The 27,628-nt window shown below is 32.4% G+C and overlaps 2 protein-coding genes, 2 long non-coding RNA genes and 1 pseudogene across 4 annotated transcripts; 3 read left to right on the forward strand and 2 right to left on the reverse strand.

Moving 5' to 3' along the window:
• Nucleotides 1-67: 67 nt before the first annotated feature.
• LOC106341876 lies at nt 68-956 on the forward strand. The gene is made up of 2 exons (XR_001269779.1): nt 68-267; nt 714-956. It is a non-coding gene; the product is annotated as an uncharacterized LOC106341876 (long non-coding RNA).
• On the reverse strand, nt 955-7,896 carry LOC106341874 (E3 ubiquitin-protein ligase SHPRH). Its single transcript, XM_013780611.1, is given in 19 exon segments — nt 955-1,593; nt 1,670-1,889; nt 1,964-2,115; nt 2,193-2,386; nt 2,463-2,661; nt 2,744-2,986; nt 3,069-3,185; nt 3,255-3,452; nt 3,540-3,756; nt 3,887-4,035; nt 4,128-4,598; nt 4,673-5,065; nt 5,151-5,607; nt 5,704-6,021; nt 6,023-6,182; nt 6,273-6,334; nt 6,487-6,687; nt 6,774-7,520; nt 7,789-7,896. Coding segments are annotated over 18 exon segments (4,779 nt in total). The 5' UTR covers nt 7,511-7,520; nt 7,789-7,896; the 3' UTR covers nt 955-1,302.
• Nucleotides 7,897-8,033: 137 nt separating this feature from the next.
• On the forward strand, nt 8,034-9,447 carry LOC106339621 (probable RNA-binding protein EIF1AD). The gene is made up of 4 exons (XM_013778466.1): nt 8,034-8,249; nt 8,607-8,682; nt 8,864-8,990; nt 9,079-9,447. The coding sequence occupies exons 1-4, from the start codon at nt 8,136-8,138 to the stop codon at nt 9,275-9,277; spliced, it is 516 nt and encodes a 171-aa protein (XP_013633920.1). The 5' UTR covers nt 8,034-8,135; the 3' UTR covers nt 9,278-9,447.
• Nucleotides 9,448-9,702: 255 nt separating this feature from the next.
• Nucleotides 9,703-12,407, reverse strand: LOC106339186 (annotated as a pseudogene).
• Nucleotides 12,408-26,898: 14,491 nt separating this feature from the next.
• Nucleotides 26,899-27,628, forward strand: LOC106339288. Its single transcript, XR_001269159.1, has 3 exons — nt 26,899-26,963; nt 27,067-27,191; nt 27,387-27,628. It is a non-coding gene; the product is annotated as an uncharacterized LOC106339288 (long non-coding RNA).

A 27,628-nucleotide genomic window follows, 5' to 3' on the forward strand; every position in this document is an offset into this window, starting at 1 on the left:
ATGTTTTCACACGTGGAACGGCATGAAGTGTGAGAATCTCTTTTAATGTCGACGACTAAGATGGCGTCGCGTCCTCGTTGAAGGATCGTTTCTGGGGATTTGATTGATAGCTAAGGAGAGAGAGAGAGAGAGAGAGAGAGAGAGATCGAAGCGGTGATGACAGGAGGAGTGCTCAAGCTCGTGAAGCCAAAGATCCAATCTGCGGATATCCAAGCCGCCGCAGGATGGGGTATCGCCGCCGCAGCCGGCGCCATCTGGGTCGTCCAAGTAAGTCAATTTCGATCTCCGGCGGTAGATTTTTCGAATTGGGTTTCACGAATTAGCTTATGAAATGGAAGAAAGATGATTGATTGATGATGATTGATGAATATTTTCAAAGTTTTGCACTTTCATCAATCTCGTTAGACCTTAAAGGCTGAAACTTTATCGGCGCCAATATAAGCTGCGTCGTTGCATTTACATATAATCTCAATTTCATTAAGGGTTTGATTCAGTTTTGTGTTAGTATACTCGAATTGATGATCAAGCTTCTTCATTTCTAGGGTCTTTTTAGCTTCTCTTGTTATTTGATTCAATTGGTTACATCATTAGTGATTTAGGATCTGTGATTGGTGTTATGAAGAGATTAGTGCCTTGAGATTAATTGACCTTTTTCTCTAATGTTTCCCTTCGTTTTGTTTTGCATCTCTGACATGAATCTTTATCATACACAGCCATTTGATTGGATTAAGAAGACATTCATTGATAAACCAGCAGCTGAAGACAAGTGAGTGATCAAGATCCAAGACAAAGTGAGAGATTTTTTTTTTTCTTCCAGTTTTCAAGTTTGTTATTGCATCTTTGCGATGTAGCTGAATAAATTTTTGGTTCTGTTCTGGGGACTTCTTGTTTCATGACTTCATTGTAGACATTCTGTTTTCTCGAATGTTATAACACAAAGAAGCACATTCCAAATTCTCAGCAAAGAGTACACATTTGGCTTTTTTATCATATGTTGTTATTTTCATATGAAAGTGTATATACAGATCAAGAAGACCCTTTCCAAATTTCAACCTCATGTTACTCTAATTCATATATATACATAGATGAAGCTTTCCTAATGCAGCAAATGTTTGTTGCAATACAAAAAATCTTGAAAAAAACTCCCATCCCATCACCTTGCCTAAGCCTTAATCTAAAAGTTTGAGGTTAAAAGTAATCCATAATGAATGCAGACAACACTAACGAGAAGCAGTGTATCTTTGGACTACTTCTCTATACAGACAACAAGATGCTCCAACAACCACCAAATCTTCTCTGCAATCATGATGTGTTTGTTGTTGATGTTGATGCATCATTGCTTTCTTTCATTCTCCTCTCGGCTGCCATAGCTGCAGCCACTGAGGGCGGTAGATCTCTCAGATTCCTCTCTCCATCTCCCTCGTTTTCTTCTGTCTCTTCTGCTGGTGGTGAAGCAAATAGACACTCTAGGTCTCTTAGTGTCAGATTCTGTTGATCTTGATTCTTTGTATTCCTGCTGCTGCTAAATGAGCTTACGTTTACGTTCTTGCTCCTGTTCAGCTTGTAGATGCTGTCTTCCACTGTACCCGTTACCTAGTCCCCACCAAAAAAAAAGAGAGATGTCAAGATCAAAGTGAAGCTGCACAAGAAACAAAGCAGACGCACGAACCAGGAAGCGATGAACTAGAGTAGGCTTATCTTGTCCTATCCGGTGAACACGCCCAACAGCTTGCGCTTCTGTAGCTGGATTTAGAAGCGGCTCCACTAGAACAACATGCTGTGCTTCCAGAAGATTAAGACCATTGGCACCATGCTGCACCAGAAGCAGCAGGACTTGGATCGATTCTTTCTCTGTCCCCTTGAATTTGCTAATTGCCGTCTGTGATTTTCTGCATTCCCATGGAATCAACGTTATATATGTCTCTGAAGTCTTAAGTAACCTATGCAACAACAATAATTTTACCTTCCTCCTTTCATCCGAATGAAAGTGATGCCGTTTGCAGAGAAGGCATGTTCCAACACATCAAGAACATCGTTCCAGCTGGAGAAAACAAGAACCTTAGCTTCCCGGTCACTTGACTTGATCCATAAGATTCTTCTAGTAACAGCTTCAATCTACCCAAACACAATATATGAGAAAACGAAGTATACTACTTGTTGGAAGAATCTTTAAAAAGCATGGAGGGGCTAACCTTTGTTCCATATGAACCTTGAACAGATAATGATGCTTCGTTTTCTCTGTGATCTTGACCTGACGAGTAACCGTTTTGTCTGTCATCAGCATACGCAATGTTTCCAACATCTGTATGTTGCCTGCATATTGGACACATCACCCACTTTCGCATAGTTTCATGAACCGAACCACGCTCAGTCATGGAGAAAAAGCCTGTGGAGAGACACAAAGATGCATGAGATAACAGTGCATGCAAGTCCAGCTCCTTATGATCAAGTAAGGTGTTTACATTTACAGCAAGTGCTGTGCCCACACTGGAAAACCATCTTCTGATTCCGTAGGGTTTCATGACAAATAGGACATGCTTCCTCTCGCTTTAGAACGTTTTCTCTCTCCTGTTCAACAGGATCTGAAGCCTTAGCTGTTTCCTCTACTGGTGAGGAGTGATCTTGACTCTCTTCTTGTTTCTGTTTGGTTTCTATCAACCCCTGAAAAAGGATAAAAAATTTGTTTATACGTACACTTAATGACTTCTCTTGGCCAATAACAACAGCAAGGTAAGGGGTTTACCTTCAGATAACGAAGCTTCCCTTTTATACTAAGTAATGAGGACTGAGCCAAAAATTTATCATTAGTGTTCTGGACACTAGCAGCGTCTAACTCATCAAGACTCAAAGCATAAATGGCCGTGTCATCTTCAGATTCTCTAAGCTGTAGTCTCATCGTCGCCATCTTAATCTCATCATAGGCACGTAGAAGGTTAGCTTGAGCCCTAGCCAAGTCCCTTGCATGTGCATATTCCTTCCTCATCACCTTCATCAGATAAATCAAAAACTACAAATGTCAGAACTTGAAAATGAAAGATATTATTACTTCACCCCTTTCTCCATCTTACCTCAAGAGTTTTTAAATGGTTTTTAGCTGCCAATTTGCTTTCACTGTCTAAATAAGACTTGCAATGGTTTCTTATCACACCAAGAACCACTTCCGTCTCAGATGCAGATTTTGAAACCTATTATCACAACAGAGAGAGCATTAAATGTGGGATAGGACCAAACTGAAGATAGATCAAGTGACTTACAATAACGGCGTCACCACCATTTCTTTTGGTGGGTTCTTCGTTGTCAACAGATGACGGATTGTTTCTCGATGACAAACCGAAAAAGAAATGATTACGAGCAGACTTCTTCTTCTGTAGATCTACCATCTCTTCAGCAGATGCATGTTCCATTACTCCTCCACGAGATTTGTTAAGACGGAACAGCCTAGCCTCATATTCCTGGGAAGATTTTTTCAATACATTAACTAACATCAATAAAAACTTCATATAAAAGCAAGCGCACACACACAAGCAAAAGAAGCAAACCTGGAATCGTTCATCTAGCTCGCAATGAATACAAGTAGGGCCATCATCTTTCTTATTACAATACTTGCAATTACCAATACACTCAATATCCTCCACTCTTGGTTTCTTCATAGTCTTGTTGATCTCTAAAAGCTTATCCATCACTGTTTTTCTAGAGCTTTCTAGCGTATCCATACATGTCTGCAGATGAAGTTTCATCCCATGTATGGTTCTAAAGCTGAAACAAATATATAACGATCACTTGTTATATGATAAATCAATCTACTCTTTTAACAGGTCATTTGTTGCACTTGCAGAAACTATGCAGCAACAAGAAGTCATGAAACTTCAAATATTAATGTACTAACCGAGAAGATTCTCTGGAGGAGACATGGATGGCCTCTTCAATCTTCCTAGTCAACTCGCTGGTGAAATCTTTATCCTCTTCAGCAAGTTGGAGGGCATCTAACCACCAAACCGAACGTTGTTTCCCTATGTTTCTCAAAGACTCGGAAGCCTTGGAAAGTTTTTCAATTATTAGCAATGTAGCATTGAAACACAGACTGCGAGCTTAAGGAACTCTTTGGAAAAGCATTTTGTGCAAGTAACCTGATCGTATGATTTTGTGAACTCCTGCTGTGCTTTGGAGAGATTCGAGTTGAATGAGGATAAATACTTAACTTTCAATGTCTCACAAACTGTATCCAGAGTTTTGCACTCTTCATGATACTCTCCATCTTTCTTTAAACCACTTTCTGAAGAAGCATGAGTTGAACTATCACGCTCATTGATCCTTTGCCTTTTCGCTGCACGATGATGATCCTCATCTCTCACATCTCTTTTGTGGCTTTGAACCAGTGGTAGTATCTCAGCTAGATTGTGGAGAATATGAATATTCAACAATGGATCAAGACGAAAATCTTCAGCGTTCTCTTCAGTTATATTCAATGCTTCCTTGTATAACGATACCGCTTCGGAAAACTCTTGCTTAAGCATGGAAATAGCAGCAATCCCGTTTAAAGCAACGATCAACACTCTAAGAGCTTCTTCTCCTTCGCTCTGAGTCTTTTTCACAAGGACCTAAAGAAAAAAAACTTACAATCAGCAAAAAAAAAAGTAGCAAACCAAAGATTGAAAAAAAGCTAAACCCCCACCATAAGAATCTCTTCCATGGTCATTGGCGTTTGTTGCAACGAACGTAAACCAGAGTTCCCTACTTGAGGGTGGCAGCAAGCCTGGCGCAGTTTCAAGAGCGAGTTCAAGAGCTTTGCAGTTTCGGCGTGAGTGATTAAAGGATTATCAGAAGAACTATGACCTCTTTTGAGAATATCACGTTTCAGAGTTTGTATGACTTCACGGGCGTAATTCCCACAAGTCTCATGCTGCCTGCTATAAAAGTGCTCTTCAATCGCGGAGAATTTGAGCCATGAAACGCATTCCTCTTGAGGTGGGAGCTGCAGCTCATCAGCCACGTGGATTTTTGAAGAACGCCACATGAGTTGTTTGAAAAGTTTATGTGTAAACTCCATTGCCTTTGCGTCTCGCCTCTGAACAAAAGCAAGAAGGTTGTTAGACTTAGACATGAAATACCATTTAAAAGATAAGAGAATAAACTATTTGTTCTGCTCAGACCTCATATGGTTCTCTTATGACTTCAGTCCACCATCTTGAAACATCGAAAGGATTAGCTTTAAGGAACCTTAACAGTCCATACAAGTCATCAAGTTTGCTTTGTATAGGAGTTCCGGTGATACACCAACGGTGTTTAGTGTATAATCTCAAAGCCATCTCTGTTGCAGCAGCTGTATTCCTCTCCACCATCTGGGCCTCATCCAAGCAAATCCTCCACCAGAATATTCTTGTGAGTGGAGTAGGAATCACAGGATACTTTTTCTGGAATCTAAGACAATGCCGGTCACCATCATGCCTGTCTCCATCATGAGTCAAGTCATCTCTGAGGACATCATAGGTTGTTAAAACAATGTCAGCATTGAGGAGATCAGTGATGTCCACCGTAGGTTCTTTGGAGTGTGAGGCATTCCTCACACCTTCATAGATACATGTCACAAGAGAACCCAAGCGTGTATGGCTACAACATGGGGAGATGAAACAAGGCAAAGAGATTAAAAACAAAACACCATTTCTGAAAGTAATCTTTGTTAAGTGTAGGGAAGAATCCTGATACCGTGTAATCTCGGAATGCCATTGCTGTAATATAGGAGATGGACAGACAATAAGAGTGGCACCTGTGGAGATGGGAGAGGCAGTGACTTGTAGAAGCTCACAGCACATCTGGCAATTATATTCACCTTGTTTGACAACAACTTCAACAGCGTCTTTTTTGCTCTTCTTTTGAGATGCCTTTTCATCAGCATCTTGACAAATAGCCTGCTTTCTTGTCCATTTAGGTGAATAACGTACACAGTCTGCATGCTGCCAAGCATCACACATGTCACACTGTACCCAAACACCTTTGTATATGCGGCTTTTACTGACAGCTCCACGTGCACTCAACACGCTCCCTTTTCACTCTCTTCAAGCCAGTTTTCAAATCATCAGTTACTGGTGACCCATTAGTCACAACAGATGTTTCTTCCTCGTTTGGTTTTCTATTAGAAAAGATGCATGCAAGTAGTTCAACTGTTTTCCCCAATCCCATCTCATCTGCAGCATTCACACATTGAGAATGAACCACCACAGAACTTAACAAAGGCTAATACAAGGAGACAAGAAGAAACTGCAAGTTGTTCTTACCAGCAAGGATACCGCCCGGAATTCGAGGTGAACAATACTCTGGTGCTAATGAGATATTCCCACTAAAAACAACCAAAGCATATGACAAATGGACCAAATCAAAACAAGTTCTTCTGTTAACAGTTGGAAATTTACTGAGAGAGACTTATACTGTTTGTTGAACATTAAGAGGAGCTAAAAAGTTCATAATGATAAAACAAAAGAAGGAACAAACCTGAATGGGTTAAAGAACATTTTTGCAGCAGAGTCAAGAAACCCAATGGAGATTGACAAAGGTGAGATGAATTCTTCTTCGCCTCCCAAAGTTATTGGATCTCCTCTCTCTCGCTGCACCATCCAGTAAGCTGCACGTCGTTGGTACGGCCTAAGTTCTGGGAGCAGATCAGTTATATCATCTTCAAGCATCGCATCCGTCCTGAACCAACAACATTATAATAAGTTGGAAAAAACTAACTTCAAACATTAAGCACACACATTCCAAAAAAAGTATGCTCTACTCACTTAGATGGCTTTATGGCTTCATAAAAAGCAGAAGCATCAAACCTAGACTGTTCACTAGAGTCCTCCTGAGTTATCGATCTCTCATCCTCCTGCACGTTTAGTTCCGTCCCATACCTAGCTTCTGATGTCATTACCTCCGGCCTCAACCAAGACATGACATGAATCATACTACTTTTCCACCTCTGCCTTGTGTTCTCAAGAAGAGACTCACACGCATCAAAAGCCTCCTGAAGCAACTCAACTCTAACTCTAGGAGACAACAACCCCTCGTTACCACCTGGCACAACCCTCAAAGTCAGAAACTTTATACTCGCCAGATGAGCAAGACCCCAAACGCCTTCACCTGGACCATCAAAACCCCCAGACCAAACCACTGACCCATCAACCAGCTCCAAGGTTACATCACTGGAAGACAACACGGGCCAGTGACCGAGCTTCATCAGATCAATAAAGTTAGTCACATTGCACAGACGAAACCGTGACGAACAATCCAGACCAGAACCACCTTCTCTTAAAGTTAAATTAGTGAGAACAACTTCAGCTATGTCAAAGTGTTGTCTCTCCTGCTTCTCACTTGAAGAACATATGTTCACATAATATGGCTTATCGATATCTTCAACACTCTTCTTCTTCTTCGTCCTCGGGCGAGAACCCTCTGCCTCATCGCCGGAGACTTGCTTTTGATCGGTGATCAATCCCAACGAACGCTGCGGCTTGGGTTGCTTTCTCCTACCCATCACTACAAAACTAACATAGAATCCAAAAAGGTATCAACTTTATACAATTCAAAAAGCTATCAACTTTCTATAATTCAAAAAGATATCAACTTTCTACAATTCAATCCCAACGAACACTGCGGCTTGGGTTGCTTTCTCCTACCCATCACTACAAAACTAACATAAATTCAAAAAAGCTATCAACTTTAAACAATTCAGAAAACACCTTCTTATCTAATGAATCGTTCGGTTATGTAACACATTAGCTCAAGATGAAAACAGAGGACATAGTTACGAACCTGTGAAGCGAGAGAGAGGATTCGAGTAAAGTAAAGAACTTTGAATCGTGGAGGAGAGTTAACAGACCGCCGCACGGTGTCTCTTTCACGGTTTAAAACGAGTTCCCGGTTTATCTGCGCTTCGATGTAACCCTTACCCACTTAACTTGGTCAATGGAATGACGTTTATACCCTCAACATATAAAGAAAATAACAATGTTTGCCCTTTGTGTTTACACTTCCTCTTTAGGAACTCGTGTGATTCTAGTTAAACGGCACAGTTACTACAAAAACCCTAATCTCAGTTTCTTCTGGTGTTTTTGTGCTCTTTTGGTTGTAAAAGTTTGGATCTTTTTGAGTTGAAAGAGATGAACAGAGGAAGGAGGAATCTGAAACAAGCGGCGTCGGAGCAGGACTTCACGCTTGAGGAATGTCAGAGTATCGCTCAGGTCGTCTCTCTCAGAGGTTCCAATCAAATTGAGGTAAGTTTCTGTATACATGTGTTGGTTAAAGTTTGAATTTTTATTTAATGGTTTGAATCTTAGCTTAGTTCTGTGTATATGTACTAATTAAAGATTGAGTTTTTATTTATGGGTTTTGAATCGTTTAATTGAATCTCAATGTGTTAGGCTTATTAGTTTTGTATTGTATGTATTGATTAAAGATTGAATTTTTATTTATGGTTTTTCAATCCTTTAATTGAATCACAATGTGTTAGGCTTGGTTTTGTACTGTATGTACTGATTAAAGATTGGATTTTTATAGTTTAAGGACAGCTAGAGTTTTGCAATTGATTTGTTCTTTAACTGCTGTTTTGTCGTGTTGCTGTCTGTTTGAAGATAATGGATGCAAAAGGAGAACACTCATTAGCCTTGTTTCCAGCCAAGTTTCGTGAGAGCATGTGGATCAGACGAGGTACTTTCTCTCAGACTTGTTTAAACTTGGCAAAGGAATATCGAATCATGCTTAGTGTTGTGTCTTAATCTTTGACATGTTTCAGATATGTGGATTTTGTGTCTTTATATTTACTGCATAATGTGGTGTGTGGTTGGAGGAGTTTGAGATGGTGTTTTAATTGTTGTTCACTTATTTGCAGGAAGCTTTGTGGTGATTGATCATACAGGAAAGGAAAAGGCGCAAGAATCTGGTAGCAAAGTTACATCAATTGTCTGTAAAGTTCTCTTCTTTGAGCAAATCCGTCTCCTCCAAAAGTCTCCTGAATGGTAATAAAAGCATTGTTTCTTTGAACTGTGGTATATGAATGACATCTAGTTTTGTTTATCAAAGCTCATGTGAGTTTGGTTAATGCAGGCCAGAGATCTTCAGAGATGCCAAGCCAGTTCCAGCTGATGAAAGCTCTCAAATCCCCATCCCACAGCAAGGTGAAATAGATTCTAGCGATGAGAGTGATGATGGGATGCCTCCACTGGAAGCAAACACAAACAGATTGAGGCCGTTTGGGGTGCAGTGTGATGCGGAAACAGATTCTGGATCAGATTCTGACTCATAGAAACATCCGGAACATGCTTTTCAGCTTGTTTCTCAAGAGAGAGAACATTATAGTTTTGAGATGTCTCTTATTAAACTGTATGTAACCAACACAGAGCTGCTGAAGAAAATGCACTGTTTTGATTTTGCAATGAATTGATTATTGATCTATATGGCTTAGTACATGGTTCAGACTTCAGAGATTACCCCCCTTGCTTCTCATTCTCTTCTTGCAATTATAAAGTCTTCATACGGAACCAGAAGAGGAATACAAATATATAACATTCTCTTTCTCATTCTCTTGTTGCAATTATAAAGTCTTCATATGGAACCAGAAGAGGAATACAAATGTGGAAAAAACAAACTCTTACAGAAGAATGCATCTACGTTGCCAACAACCAAAATATATATATACTAACTTGATCTCCTGATAACACAGAGATTTCTCTAAGGTGCCCAAGGAGCTGGTGGCGGAGGTGCGTCCGGGAACAAGGGAGGCAAGGCAGAGAACAGACGGTTCTTGTCAAGCATGTGTTTCTCTCCTGATAAGGCAACTAGAGCAGCGACGAGTCCCGCATTTCCCGTCAGTGTCGGCTCTGTATAGTTTGCGGTACGAACATCATGAAACACATCATGTCCGTCCGGTCCAGCGACCATTGCTCCTTCAATCACATTTGGGTTTTCCTTTGAGCTTTCTCTCCATTTCCACCCTCCCTTGCAGCTCTCTTTCCGGTTCTTTGGTATCGAAGCGCCTCTGTGGTGTACATGTTTTGGGTAACGCTCCCCATATCCAACGACATAGCTAATGTTTTGCTCTGTTTTTTGGTTAGGTGAAGAGAGAGGCTTACTTGCGATCTCGAGAAGTCCCTTAGTACGTTAGTAAAGTAGACATTAGGCCCACATGACCATCCACGAGTATCAGAAGCCTCTAGGTAATCACCGTATAAAGCGGCTAGGAAAGCCGCGTTTGCAGCATATTGGAGAGGCTGGGGATCTCCATTGTTTAACTGGATCAAACCTCCTATAGATATGATAACAAATTAAAGAAACAGGTTATACATACTCTTGAGAGAAAAAAAATATTAGAATATAAAAGGGCAACTACTATTCTATTTACCTTTAGTTCTATTGAACTTGTTGAAAGACGGTAAGTAAGAGCACATAACGATGCTGATCTGGTTATGAAATTTTCTCAAAACCTCTTCAGCTGGATATCCAGGGCTCAAAAACAATCTCATCCGGGTCAACAGCAGCTAACAGTTGATTATAAAAAAACACATCAGTTTGGGAAAACATAATATAGCTAAATTAATTAAGAAAGTGTTAAAGAGTGCAAACTTACCTGCGCCCCTGCTAGTTTTGTGTTCCAACTGAAGAATCAGAAGGATCGGCCAACGCAAGAGTCGTTACCCGGTCGAGGTAAGTTGCATCTCCAGTGGCGTAGTAGAGCCAAACCCCACCCCATAAAAGCTCATCCCAGGACGATCTTGAGCTTCTACCACTGCCTTTGATACAAGACTCTGCAAACCTATAGAGAATCTTGGCGCCGTGAATAAGCTTCTGAGAATACGCATCGTTTTCAGTGAAAACGATGGACGCTGATGCAAGTGCAGCCGCCATTTCTGCAGCAAGATTGGGGCATTCACTGATGCATACATGTAAGTGCCTTTCGTAATCTATGTCCTCAGGGCGCATCCAGCAGTAACGTTCAGTTCCTTCAGATCCGACCTGTTTAAAAGGAAAACAAACTTGTAGCAGACTGAAACACGTAAACATGCAAAGTCGTAAGGATCTTTGTTTTGTAACCTGTGACACCATATCATGGATTGAATCGGCAGCACTAGAGTCGAAAGTCTTGAGAAAGTAATCAGTTCCCCATTTGATGATTCCTTCGACGTGGCTAAGTTCGCCGAGTTGTTGCTACTTGGCATGATATTCTATGACACTCCAGCTCAACATGGTCATCGCAAAAGACATCTTGAAATTAGACTTTATCGCGTCGCCACCATCATAATAACCTCCAGACAGGTTTGGGTGGCTGCTCCCTGGATACTTCCCATCTTGAAGACAGGAATCGCCTCTCCAGGTGATGTTGTTTTCGTCTGGCAAGCGCCCAGCTGATACAACAAAAAGCAAAGCAGAGTAGATTAGATGATAGTTTGAGACTACGTTTTATCATTTATGTTAATGAATGATACTACATATATGTTTGAGTATCTCTTGAGATTTGATGAAATACATCGTTTTGTTGTTTTCTTCCTTTACACGTATAGTGAACTGAATATATACAACTCGATGTTTCCTATTCTCAATAGGATCAAATCTCAAGAGATACACTTAACATATGTCTTATTGAATCTAATAAGACTAATAATTAATAAATAAGCTAGATTGTTTGTTTTGACTTACATCTCTGGCTATTGAAGAACTTCAGTCCGGTGTGAAGCGCCATGTTATAAGCGTCAGGTGCTTGTTGTTGGTAGTGGTGGCGATGCGTGAGAGCTCTGATCGTCATGGAAAACGCCATAACCACCCCAATGCCAATGAAGGCTAGCGTCCAGGCACAAGTATGTTTTCTTACAGTTTTCTTCTTGGGCTTCGGAGAATGCTGCAATAGCCAGCTACTCTGCATCTCTTCCGACGGCTTTGGAAAAGCCGTCCAGTCCACCTCTTGCAGTTCCACCTCTCTTCTCATCTTTACTCCAGACCTAGCAGACACAGGGAAAGAAAGATATCAGACGATTGAACACTTAAAATTAGGATAATAGTTTTCTTGTGAGCTACAAACTAAACATAAAGAATTTTGCAAATGTGATGTGATGAATACTAAACATAAAGAGATAAGTGGTATGATCATGTCGAAATTATTGTTTACAAAAGACCCAAGCAGACAAGGTTAAGTTTGAAATAAACTACTATCCTTGTTGATGAAAATGCGACCAACATTCAATACCATGAAACAAGGAACAAGCTTTTTAGCACACAAGCTAAGAAAAAGCTTTTCAATGCACACACCCAAACAACATTAGATTTGATATTCACATTGTTATGCAGAAAGTGAAGTAGCAAAACCCCTTCCAAAGAGTAGTGAAAGTAAGACCTTCAAAGATATCAACTTAACTAAGTGATTCTGATGATTTTCAAATGCTAAAGATTTAAGCAGAAACGTTGCTTCTTCAACCATTAGCTTATTGTAAGAGCATATCGAAACAGAGGGAAAGCTTCTTTCTTTTAGTATTATCAAAATGACAATGAATGAACGTCATAGAATCAAAATGGACGTTGAACAAATAAAAAGAAAAAAAAAAAGAATCAAAATGGACACTCTGGTTTCTGCCATACTCTTTTGTTTCATAGAGTAAATTGACACGTGGCGATCAACAATCAGTTATGTCTACTTATATGTAAAATTTTCAGCGTGGAGTTGTGATATATTTGGTACCCAAACGTCGTGAGCACTTCAAAAAGTTCTTACCAAATTAAGGACAATGGACCCATGTAACAACCAAGCTAGCGACTAAACAATTAACTGATCAATAAGATTAAATTTTGTAAATCAAACACCACAAATCATATGAATATGCCTTGACATATAAGTAGAAGATTGCCCCACAACAAAGTCTAAACAATTATTGATCTAAAATGTTATATTTTGTGTCAAACACCAAAAGTCATAGTCATACACACACACACACACATATATATATATATATATATATATATATTGTTTTTGATGGCTTTCATATTATTATTTTTCAAAAAAAAGAATCTGATTATATTTTGCTCTTCTTTTTCCAAATTATTATTTTTAAAATTCAAAAATCAGAAAAATGAATTTCATGAGAATCAAAAAGTCCTTAGAATATCACGAAACCATGTGTACATAATTAGACAGTACTTTGTTGAGTAGTAATTAGACAAGAAGATTGGCAACTAAATGTGAAGAAGAATGGGAAAAAAATCCAAGAGGGCTGTATTGAATCTGAAATTTGAAGTAATTTGATTTTTAATGAGTTTGTAGATGATTGCACGAGAATTAGAGAATTTAGTATGATTTTTGTTAAAACACTCTAAAATCTCATCTAAAACAGTGAGATTTGCATTTTTATTTTTATAACTAAGGAACTCTCCTCAAATACTCTAGAAACAATTAAAATACTCTAAAATCTCCAACTTAAATTTTGTTCAATAACAGTGGATTTCAGAGTGTTTTACGAAATGACAAGTTTAATAACATTGGATTTTAAAGTGTTTTTTAAAATTCATGTTTCAATAACAGTGGATTTGTTTTTTTAATACAAATCACTTGAAATTCTTGGTTGAATACACCCCCAAAGTGTATATAAAAAACTGAAATTTTAATGAGCATCATAGTAGTTATAACACGATAAGCCATCTAAACACCTCAGAATATCACGAAACCATTCTTTCCATACCAGTAAAAAAGAAAGGAACATAAGTGCACAGAATCAACGATAACAAAGGTGTGAACTAACCTTTATGAATTCTTCGTTGAGATGGATCGTAAGGTAATGGCTATATACTGCTATAGCTAGTAACGAGAGAGTGTGGAGAAAACAAAAACCCCAAAATAATGAAATTTTAGTTGTAATGGATGTTGTGGTGCTAGTGAATTCTTTTCCAATACTAAAACATTATATTATTAAGTTTTTGGGAATAAACTTTTCTAAAAGTATATCTATTATCAATTTTACTTTTAAAGTTTGTTTAACTTTAAGATTGAAGTGTTTGTATCCGTAACAAAACTTTATATTTAACTTTTAAAAAAAAAATATATTTACATTATAATCTTTGATATTGATCAAAATTGGTTAAACCATTAAAAAATTACAAATAAAGTATACATTTAAAGGTCACTAAAACAGTATTAATAAATAAATTATAACATTTTAATAAATAATAATTAAACAAATTATGATTGAGAGTTTAAGTGTTCACAATTGAGAGAACAAAACTAATGAATTTGAATATTGATGTGGTGCATTGCGGGAGATTCTTGCTTTCAGATGCTTACTTGTTTTGCATTTCCTTTTTAATCTTTTAACTTTAAATAATTAGATGATGTTTTTCTATTTACGGAGTCTCTCCATTATGGTTTATTCTCCAATCTCCACTATGTGTTTGCAAGGTAAGTACATAATGAACTTGCCTTTTTGAATTCTTCATCAGTTATAGTCTCTTATAGATCATCGTATTTTTCCCTAGTTCACCAAAGTCATGTAAATCATAGTATTTGCAAAGAGTTTAACAACAAATCATATAGTAAGTTTTTCTAATTCACCAAAGTCATAATGTCATGTAAATTTATTCATTTTCAAATATTTCCAGATCCTAAATTGAATACACCTCTTCTAAAATGGAACTGAGGGATTAGTAATTTTTTTTTTGAACAAATTGCAGTCTAAGTATTGTTATGGAAAACTCACCGTTTTTTTTTTTTTTGAACTGTGGAAAACTCACTATATTAAAAACTATTTTAAGTGTTTGGATCGATATATGTATAGCTTTAAAGAATTGGTTATATATTTTTGTGAATAATTATTTATGTGATTTTTGCTTCTATAGGTAGTTACACTATTGAGAGATTTAGACGTTGCGGTTGACTAAATTGAATAATTACATAGCTGTGATAATGTTTTATTTTTATCTAAGTGGTGCAGTTGTTTTTTTTTGCTTGATTTCTTTTACGTCATCCAGACATCCACTATGATGTATGTTCTTATGCGTTATTTGTAGGACTGTTCTAGATTTTGTAACCATCTAATCTATTAATTTAGGGTTCTATTTTCTATCTACTATGCAAAAGTTGTCATTTCAATTTGGAGTCTTTCATAACTTTATCTTTTTTATAGATGTTAGCCCACCCTTAATAAATACTTAATCTTAACCAAAAAATTAATGTAAACAGACGTTGATATAAACCAAACTTCATTTATCATATACAAATAATGAATATATTCATATCACTTACTTTTAAACACACGTTTCATCTAATGTACACATTGCTCGGCAAGAGTCTTCAACTTGACCTTTCGTATGAACAAGCTGGACCTAGCCTGAGTCAGTGCTTCTATTCAGTTGAATGCATGTATTGCCACACACCATACTCAATAAGATAGGCACCTATCAAACACCATAATCAAATTCCATATCCTACAATCATACTACCATTAAAAAAAAATTATTCATACGTTTGGTTTAATCAAAAACTCTTAATTTTTATTTAATATATTTCAAATTCCAAAATAGCTGTATATCTAATAAACTTTAGACTAAAATCTCCAAGTTTGAATATTCTCTAACCAATTTCAAAACGATATCAAATCTAGAAACTAAATAGATCTTTTGAATAACTATATGCCTAAATAATATTTATTTAAATAGTTTCTAAGGAAAAAATCGTAGCCATCTATTGCTCTACAACAAAAAAGGATATGCCATACCAGATTTTACATACCTCAATATTACTTTCTCAAAAATTAGGGATGGGAAAAATATCCGAATCCAAAAAATAGAACCAAATCCGATCCGAAAAAGTATTACAGAATCCGAATCGAATAGCTTAAATATCCAAAAAAGTTTAAAATTTTGGCATCTAGAGAACCATAACCAAACCCGAACCAAAATATTTTGGGTATCCGAGTGCATCCAAAATAGATTTATATACCTAAATATATTAATTATTTTTAGATTTAATATATACAAAATATCTAAAATATATAAGATATCTTTAAATTATCCAAAATACTTGAAAATATATAAAAATAATCAAAATTAAATGTCTAAAATAGCTAAACAATACTCAAAAATCTTGAAATATATATTGATTCTCTACCCAAAATTCAAGCTAAATCGATTTATTTGTTAAGTTTAGGTATTTTGGCATACATAATTCAAATTTATATGTAATATATTACTTTGTTTTAGATTTTGGGAAAATTTAAAGTATATAATTAATTTAAAGTTTTTTAAAATAATTTAAACGGGTTATCCGAACCCGAACCGAACCCTAAAGATCCTAATTGAACCCAAACAAAAATCTATAAATACACGAATGGGGCTAAAAACTTTAACCTCAAACAAAATACTAATATACCCAAACTGAACCCGAGTGAGTACCAGAATGTCCACCCCTATCAAAAACTATATATCAATAATAAAGAATAATACAGTTTTTTTGTGTATATCTAATAAATTTAGGGAAAATTTGGAAAAATACACTTACATAAGATTTTAATTTGAAAACTACACCATTATTTAAGTTTTTTGGAAAATGCACTTATCCATATTTGAATTTACTAAATTATCCAATCTGAATATTTAATATCATTATCATTTTTTATCATCAGAATTTATTTAATATTTAAATAAACAGTTTCAACAAGAATATAAGATTGTTTAAAAAAAATCTTTATCATATATACACACCATCTTAATTTTTTTTTATTTTATGAAAAAAATAAGCTAGAGGTGTCTCGTCTCCTTCAGAAAAAATAAGCTAGAGTTTTGACGTTTTCTTCCAATTCTATCATACACAGATGAAAGTAATCTCAAACAACAACATTTTTTTTCTTTGATTTCAAACTGTTGTTATGTATCTGTTCTTCATATGCCTTTCCTTTTCCATCATTTATTTTCGATCATGTACTTTATGTCTATCTAACAATTTAAATGAGACATTCGTAAACTATAAGAATCAAACGATTGCTTTCATTTTCCTAAAAGCGTCAACATAAACTAAACAGTTACGTCGTTGTTGTTGCATGGCCTCTTCATAACAATAATGTGGCCGTCTCGTGGATTAATAATTCTCAACACAGTGGTGGGTCTTGGATCGTGCATGACTTCATAGGAGCTGCTCGAGTGCATAGTCGTAGAGCCTTCTCGAGTACGTCGTTGTTGAATGGTAACAGAGCTTCAAGCCAATTGTTGGGCAGCTGATGATCTTTTCAATTTACATTGAAACAGAGTTTTTGTCCGAAAAAACATTGGAACAGAGTTGTAATGGGAATGTTCTCAGCCCAAGTTCAGAAGCTCTCCAAAATCTTCTTGACTACCCGGACTTGCACAATGAGATCTTCAAGACAGTTAGCTCTTTTGACCGGTTCAAGAGTGCTGCACAGTTATGTGATATATTTCTTTTTTTTTTCTTTCCCTTCTATTGTTTCAGTTTCCATGTCGTTGGACTGAACCAGACTTGTTTTGATTTCAAATCAATGAGAAAAAAAGTAGTCACTCAAAACGGAAAGAAAATAGCTTGTCACAAGAATGAATATGTTTGGAGACGATGATGTGATTTTTTGTATAAAGAATGAGTAGTCGGGCAACTTCTTTCTATCCAAAAAACTATTCATAGAAACTTCATGATAAAATCAAAACAAATCATAATTTGTTTTTTTCATAATATCCTTGTTATTCTAAAAAAATACAATAATATATCTATCTCAGGACAGATTTATCTTAAACATAAACAATAATACTATTATTACTAATTTCGAATTTATATTTTAATTGCTGAAATTTCTAATTTGGATAAAAATGTCTTTTCATATTTAGTAAAGCGTATTTTTCCAAAAATAAAAAAGAAGGTGTATTTATCAAAATTGAAACTAATTATAGAGTATTTTTCAAATTATTAAGACCAAAAAAATATTGGTTAATCTATATATTTTGTAAATAAAATTTTTTCAATATATTGATGCTTATAGTTATATGTTAACAAAAGTTTTCAATATATTTATCTTTATAGTTATATGTTATAACAACAACTTATATTTTTTTTTGAAAATTTGCTATATTTATACATGTGAAGAAAAATCATTATATCCAAGAAATATAAAACAAAATATAAACCAAAAATTTGAAACATGTTTAATTGATTAGACTATCATAATAAAACCGGAAAAGTTCTCCCCATAAAATAAGTTCAAGTACCAAAATATACACAAATTTTAAATATCAGTATATCTCATAAATAAATTAATAAAAAGACATAAAAGTGAAATTTAACCGCGCATAGCGTGGATCGCATTCTAGTTTACTTTAATTTCAAAGTGTAAGAGGCGGTATTTTGATACTTTTTTTTTTCTTTTAGGAGTGTCTGGATGATTTAGTGATGGTATTGTCTATGGTATTTTCAATTGTTTCATTTGTTAGATCTTTTTTTTTAAGAGAAATGTTTTGATTATGTATTAATCATTGGTTGTATGTTTTTTTCATCATTTTTAATTTTAAGTTTGGTAACCACAAAACAAAAAAAAAAGATTTGTTAGAAATCATTTTTGTTTTCGGTTTCTCTGGGTGATGAAATGTTAAAAAAAGAAAACGTAATTGCATTTCTTTTCTTTACTTGTTCTTATGATTTTTTCTATTTATTCTTAAAAGTTTATACATATTTGGATTAATTTATGTATTTTTATTAAATTATTATTTGTTGACTAAATTTTGCACCAAACTCAAGCTGTATTATGTATTCTCACTAAATTATTTGTCGTTTCAGTTGTTATATTATCTTATTTTAATCAAACTGATTTTAGTAAAGTATTTATTTTAATTATTTATTAATCCTTGGTTGTGGTTTTCATCATTTTGTTTTTGTTAATTTCTTTAAACTTGAGTTTAGTGTCCAAAAAAGCAAGTCGGATGATATTAACTTTTTTTTTTTTGCTTAGAATTGATGAAATGTCAAAAAAATACTGTAGATGATTTTTTTTCCTTTTTTGTTTGTAAAATGGTTTAAAATAAAATTAGGGGTCAAGGTGGCATCGAACTCGGGATATAAGAGTGTCAGATGGGAGGTGTTTCACCAATTGAACTATGGTGATTCAGTTTTCTTTTTCCTTTTTGTCTGTATAGATTTCTCCATTTATTCTTGAAATCTGGTATTTTAAAATTATATTATTTAATTTTTCCTAAATTATTATTTGTTGACTAAATTTTTCACTGAGCTCAAATTATATTATGTATTTTCACTAGATTTCTATTGCTCTATTTTTATATCAAGCTTCAAACTTTTTTAATCCTTATTTGATAATGTATTAATCATTAGTTTTGATTTTTGTATCATTTTCGGATCTAACTTTAATTTTGGTGGTAGAGAAAAATAAAATATTAAGATTAATATTTTTATTTTATTTTCATTAGTCTCAGTTTGACGAAACGAAAAATAGATTTCTCTTCTCTTTTGTGTTCATGAATTTTTTCTATTTGTTTTTTTCTAAAAATTAGGTATTTTTAAATTAAATTACATATTTTCATTATATTCTTATTTATTTACAAAAACTGATGTTAAATTATAGGTTGTACTGAAAATAGAATCTATCTCTATAATATTATTTGAGAAGTCAGTTTCTTACGTGTCGCGCTCACGTTAATTCTCACGGCGGTTAATTACCAAGATATCCTTAATGAATTAAAATTTACATTTGAATACTATTTTTTTATTTACTTTCCTTTTTTATTTCTCTAAATAACATATATAATAAAAGGAAAATTTTGTAGAGTATAAAAACAAATTTAAAAACAAAACATATGTATATATAATATGATTTCATTAAAAACGAAAGTTCACAAAATAGTTATATTCCATTTAAAAAATATTTTTAATAACATAAAATATACTTCTAGGTAGTAAAATAATTTCTTATATCTAGATTTTCTTAGAAGAAAAGAGATATTTTTATATAATGTGATTTCATAAAAAAAAAATTCACACAAATAATCTTGATATTAGAAAAATAAATATTATTTATTTTAAACAATAAAAAAATATTTTCAAAGTAATAGAAATATTTTTTATATATCTATTTATTTTCTTAGATGATTACATAAAATAATAACATAAACTAATATATGTTTAATATAGTTTACAAATATTACTGAAATATTTTATTTATTTTTATATATATATAGTTGACTAATATCTTTAAATTATAGCAAAAATATATAAATTATATTTTACTTATATAATATAATTTCTCAAAAACAGTCACACATTTTTAGTGCTTATTTTTAAGAGGTATAAAAAACTAAAAATAAATTCTAAGAACAAATAACTACAAAATATTTCAAAATAGCATAACACTATATACTTTAACGAGGTATATGTATTATATTTTATCATTATTAAATTTTTTTTTAATATTTATTTCATTCGAAGCATAATATATCTTAAGTCATAATCTTCCTAAAATATATTTACATATCTAAAACAACAAACAACTTAAATGAAAATAATAAAATTAATCAAAATTTTAATATATTTAGAATAAATTTTATAGTTAAATTCAAAGAATCCAATATATCTAAAAATAGCTAAATTGACTGTAAAAATAACAAAGCCGACCATATATAACATATCTAATATTATATGTCTAATTAAAGTAGTATAATATTATTAATAAAAAATATAAATACAAATTATAAATTAATTTAAATTAAAAGTAAATATCAATCAATGATTATTGTATACTCACTTTATAAATATTTATAGAAAAATCAACTAGTATTGATTAATAGAATTTATGGGTTATTAAAAAAAAAATTTAGTAAATTTAGTTTAAATAATAAAAAGACAACAAATTTAAGTATATTTAAACGCCAATCTTCACGTGCCCTATTATGTTTTTTTTTGTAGAGGCCAGTCTAAACGCCGATGAAAAGTTAACATTTTTCACACGTGGCAAATCCAAAGCCTGAAACTTTGGGTTGTGTTTAGGACAGGAGAGGATCTGAGGTAAGCCCACGTTTGTGGAAGTGGGTTCGGACGATAAGCTGAATCTAGACTGAACAAATAATTAACAACCAAGCTAGCGACTAAACAATAACTGATCAATAAGATTAAATTTTGTAAATCAAACACCACAAATCAGATGAATATGCCTTGACATATAAGTAGAAGATGCCCCACGTCGTAGTCTAAACAATTATTGATAAAAAAATGTTATATTTTGTGTCAAACACCAAAATTCATATACATATAACGTATAAATGTTGTTTATGATGGCTTTCATATTATTATTATTGTTGTTGTTTTTAAAATATACATTGCAAAATAATAAAAAAGAATAACAAAAATAGAAAAACAGAACTCAAAAACTCTAATGGACTTACGTACACAAGCCCAAAACAGAGAGAATAGAAAATATGACCCCAAGGCCGAAAACTTAGCTGCATGAGCCGTACCACTGGTCTTGTGAACTCCTTGTTAATTTTTAGATGTGCTGCAAGATATGACTTGTGACTAGCCTATGCAATTACCGATTGGAAAATGAGTTTGATCAACATAGGTTTTTGGAATTCCGTATCTTTAGATTTGGGTTTGCATGATCCTTTAGTTCAAATGAAAAGAAAATTTAGAACTTCATAGATTTTGAAAATTTACCTGATTACATGGAGTTACACAAAGAAGATAGTGTACTATAATTTTTTTTGATGAAATTTCAAATTTATTGATCTATCAAAAAGAATGTTATTTACATATCAACCCTCTACTACGTAAATAAATTTCTTATCTGAAAAATAGAAATCTAAATCTAAATCGAAATTTGAAACCATCTTTCCAGTAACCCACCCATCTTATGATCTGATCTATACTTGAGAGAACAAATCCTATTCCTCATGGCTTTGTCAATGACTCTGGTCAGTTGCTCCGTTGAAGTTCTGCTTCGTTGATGCCTCCTTCCGTTTCTCTCCCTCCATATATGGTAAACTAATGTCTGAAACAAAAGTCTTGCCAAGCAAGGATCTATTCCCTTGCCCACCCATTCTCTGCAAGCGCTGCACTGTCCACTGCCAATCCAGATTAATGTTGTTGTCTACAAGTCTCTGAGCGAGGTTCTCCCATACAGTGTATGAGTAGGAACAAGCAAAGAAAAGGTGATCTCTTGTCTCATATCTTTCTCCACATAGTTCACATCCTTGAGTTATTCCCCATTGCCTCATTCTATCTCCCGTAGAAAGCCTGTTATTAATAGCCAGCCAAAGGATAGTGTACTATAATTGAAAGTGAATTAAAAGATTAGTTGTCTCTTTTTCTTCAGAGTGAAAACAAAATTGTTCAGTGTGAATCACATGTTATGAATCTTATTATATTTTACTCTTCTTTTTCCAAATTATTATTTTTAAAATTTAAACAATCAAAAAAATGAATTTCATGAAAAGAAAATGAGAGATAAAAAAGCATTGGAGCAAAATCCGCTACATGTTAATTGAAAAACATTACAACTTTTTTTGTAACCACCTGTCATCACTAAGATGATTCTTATAACGATTAAAAAAAATAAGTTGGTCCATCTAATTATATAATAAGTTTTTATTAAACAAACCATAAATTCACTATTAATGTTCTTTATTATTTTTAAAATAAAAGTTACAAAATTTCCTAATGTGGTTAAAGTATATATAACAATTAATGATTTTGAATATTAAAGATTTGATAAAATTATTGTATCTTCTATCATATTTGTTTAATTTTAGACTATTAAAATAAATTAAATAGCTACATTAACCATTTAATAAAAATTTAAATTTTATGTATATGCTATATTTTGAATTTTCAAAAACGAGTATAAATTACTACAACTGTTAAAAGTTTCACATTCAAATTTTGTGATTCATGGTTTAAAATTTTGTTATGCCAAAAATACAAATGATTACAAAAATACATAAAACTGTAATTTAATTAATTTTAAGATTAAACTATATACCATAGACCATATAAAATACATAAATATTTAAATTTCAAAATTTACTTTGAACCATTTTTTTGATAAAAGCTTTGAACAAACAATGACAACTTAATTTTTTTAAAAATTATAAATTACTAAAACAATTGATCCCGCAATGAAAATTTTGTTATTAGTAGTTCAAAAATTTGTGATATAAAATATACAAATGATCAAAAACCATATGAGTAGAAAGTATCATTTAATAGTCATTAACATTAAAAATATATTATATATGTTAATATCCTTTAAATTTAATTATATATTTTAGCAAATAAAAAAAATTGTGTGGATTAATAAAATTTATTTATATGTTTGCACCAATTTAATTATATATGTAATAGCTACAGAATTTTCAATTGTTCAATATATATTTATTATTTCATAATATGTAAAATATAGAATATATAAAATAATTTTTATATATAATGTTCATTCTGCGCAAGGCGTGGCTCTTAATCTTGTAAGGATAGTAAAACTCATCAAACACAATAAAAAGAAAATAACTAATATAATTGATTTAGAGAAAATAATTTTAAACGAACTCGGTGAGAATCAAATAAACAACTATAAAATTAAAAACATAATTAAGACTCATTACTTTTCATTACTTTCAGATGGATTTTAAATTTTTATTTTAAAATAGTGATATTAAAGGAATTTGGTCGAAATTCCAGTTAGCTAAAATATAATAATACTAGAGTTGGAGCCATGCATCCGCACGGATGTTTGATTTAATTTATATTGATTAGTAATTGTTTTATATAATTCGTACTGGATTATAAGTAATTTTTTAATATGACATTTTGAACACAACAATTTTATAGCATAAATGTATTAAATTTTTTTTCAAACCATAAATTGTATTATTCATTTTTATAATATATATTTTATTGAATTTGGATTGGATTATTTTTCATATGAAAACATGCGTAAAATAAAAAATTTGAAATATTATTTTATATTTAATTCATATATTATATAAATTAATATTTACATGTGTCTTCTACATTTTTAGATATGAGTAATAAATAATCAAAATATCTTTGAATAGATTTAAAATATTTTCTTCTAAATTTACTAAATGGAAATTTTAAAGAAAAATTATTTGTTAAAGTTAATTGCCTCTTCTTCGTAGCTGATGTTTTGATTCCATGAGTGAAACTATTTCACTTACATTCACCATCCACTTTTAAATGGTTTTACATTTTTTAAAAGAGTCAATTTTTTTGCTCAAAAATTTATGTGTTCGGTGAATATTCTTAGATTAAGATGATGGATAGTATATATATACGTGTGTGTGTATATGTGTTTCCCGAGTATGTAGCTGCATCTCAACTGAATATTTGGAATAGGGAGATTTAGTAGTTTACCAAAAAGGATATTCGAATTAAAAGATTATTGGTCCGATTGGTAATGACTGTAACTTTAAAATTTTTGTTGTAAAAAAAATTTGTAGACTTTTTGCTGTGGCTTTAGATTTTATTGCTGTAAAATTTTATGGAAATCACTAAAAAAATGCTTTGGATATTTGGTTCTGCAGAACACTTGTACAGCTGTAGGTTATTTCAAGAGCTATGGTTTAAAAAAAAAAATTAAAGCTTGATTGCTCTGAATTTGGTACTGTAGAAATAAATAGAGCTGTAGACAGCACCTAAAGCAACTACCAGTCACCCCCTATATATATATTTCGTTTATGAGGCAGTTTCAAAAAAAAAAAAAATTTATTCAGATTTTTCATTTCCATTATCGATATCCAATAATTAATATATATATATACATCATATATTGTTTGTAAAGAATACATAATTTAATTGAAAAATTGTTATCTTTCTTCATTTATATGGCAGCATTAGAAAATTAATATTTAGAATATTCGTTTCTTATACTCGATTTTCTTATCATTAAATGTATAATAGATGATAATTTGAGCTCCGCACGGAGTGAGTTTTTAAAATATTTTGTATTTAAATACTATAAACAATACATATTTTTGTTTTCAATAAACCTTTTTTCATTGATTAGGAATAGGCATTCATGTATCATTTGGTTCGGTTTGGATCTTTGCGGGTTCGGTTCGGATCTTTGCAGGTTCGGTTTGGGTTTGAGTTTAGATAACCCATTCATTTTTTTAAAACAAATTAAAGTTCATATATACTTTAAATTTCTCAAAATCTAAATAAAAATACTATATAACATATAAATTTGAATAATATATGCCAAAATACTTGTTGATCAAAAAAAAAAGTTGATCAAAAAAATATGTCAAAATACTTAAACTTAACATAAAAATTGGTTTACCTTAAATATTTGGATAGGAAATCAATAGATATCTTAAGTCTTTTTGGTATTTTGAGTATTGTTTAGCTATTTTAAACATATACTTTTAACTATTTTTATATATTTCCAAGTATTTTAGACAACTTAAGAACATCTTATATATTTTGTATATTTTTTAGATATTAAATTTATAAATAATTAATATATTTAAGTATATAAATCTGGTTCGAATATATTCGGATATCCGAAATATTTGGGTTCATATCAGATTCGGTTCCGGTTCTCTAGATACCAAAATTTTGAACATGTTTGGATATCTAACCGATTTTGATCAAAGTTCGGTACTACTTTTGTGGATTGGATTTGATTCATTTTTTGGATTCAGATTTTTTTTCCAACCATATATTTTTTATTGTAACAAAATTTTAAACGAAATTGACGATGGTTCATACTGAGTTTGAGTATGCAAATTTTTTTAAATTAAAACACATTCTACTATGTACGTGGTCCATTTAATTAACTTTACAATTTCGGATTGGTAAAATATAATTTAAGATTGGTAAAATATAAGCTAGCAAGTTATAATTGTTTTAGGAAATGCAAAGTGAGGAAAGTTAGATTTCGTAAAGCATTAATGATAAATTATTTTTATTTAATTATTGTAGAAGAATACATAAAGCTATATATATTAATTACTTTTGTGGCGGTACTTGTAAATAATTTGTAAGTCTTAAGGTTAATTAAAAAAAAAGTTTTAGGATTAGTTTTTATTTGTACTTATGTTTTAATAGATTAGATAGATGGTTCTTATAGTTTTAACTTTTAAGTGAGTGAAAATATTGACAAAAAAAAAAGGAATTTACAAAGAATTTTGATAATAAAATATAGTATTTTTCCCTAATTCACCAAAGTCATAAAGTCATGTAAGTTCATTAATATTTAAATCTTTTTAGATCCTAAATTGAATAAACCTCTTATAAAATATAAACCCAGAGAATAATAATTACAGTCAAAGTCTTATTATGAAACAGTCAAAGTCTTATTATGAAATAGCCAAAAACAATTTATTATACGGGGCAAATCTCCAAAATAGCACTTTTCCAAAATTTGAAATCTTATCCCAAAACTCCACTCCCCAACTCTAAATCATAAAACCTAAACTCTAAACCATAAACCCTAAACCCTAAACCCTAAATCCTAAACCCCACCCTTAACTCTAAACCCTAAACCCCACCCTTAAACTATAAATCCTAAACCCTAAACCCTAAATCATAAATTCTAAACCCCATCCCTTAACTCTAAACCTTAATGTCTAAATTAATTTACCTGGGGTATAAGTGTATATTTATCTCTTTTGATAAAACATTAAGTGCTATTTTGATCATTTTTATTCTTAGAGACTATATTTGCGACAAAAACTTTTTTAGTGATATCCTAGTTATTTTCTCTATTATATGATAAATAATAATTTCGTTGACCAAATTTGTGTTCAAAGTTTTTCATATGGAAAAATTAGATAATATGCTTTATAAAAGATACGGACGATTTTTTTTTTGGTAACAAAAGATACGGAAGTTTGTATATATATAGCACTTACATGATGACCATACAATGACCAGTTCATAAAAAGCAGCAACATTAAATATAGAAGCCAAGAAGTTTTATAGTCAGTTCATACTCATCGTAAGCATTTCCCCAAAACTTGCATCTCTTTTACCAAGAATTTATTCTAATCTCGAAATTGAATATGTTTCTTTTCTGTACGTTTTATTTTCTTTGCAAGAAGACATCAAGATAACAAGTTGGTGCAACCTATAAAAACATAACTAATGGCAACCAAGAAATTTGCATCTCTTCTGCTACCTTTGTTGATGGCCATGCTTACTCTCACATTTATCTCTACGGTTTCAGGTATTATCTTTTAAACCCTTTAACAAAATGAAATCTTTATCTTAAAATCCAAAAAATATATTTTAAATAAGAATTGCATGTTATATTTTTATGTTATTGCAAGTTATTAGTAAATTGTATTGTTTTTTTTATTTTAAAATATTATTAACTTTTTTATCAAAAATATATGTTATTAACTTTTTATGAGCTAAACAGGTGAGAAAGACTGTGAACCACATGATTATGGCAGTTGTCCTAAGGACAAGGATTGTACTGCCCATTGTGAATCTCTCGGATTCAAATTGGGGGGAGTGTGTGTTCCAAGGGAAAGGAAAAATCCTTTCTGTTGCTGCAGGACAAATTTGACAAGTCGTCACGTGTCCCCTAATTAATCTTAACTTTAATTCAATATGAAATTATGTACTCTCTCTCAATTATATGAATAAAAAATAAAATTC

This window comes from Brassica oleracea, chromosome C4, assembly GCF_000695525.1.
Source record: "Brassica oleracea var. oleracea cultivar TO1000 chromosome C4, BOL, whole genome shotgun sequence".
Taxonomy (NCBI): domain Eukaryota; kingdom Viridiplantae; phylum Streptophyta; class Magnoliopsida; order Brassicales; family Brassicaceae; genus Brassica; species Brassica oleracea.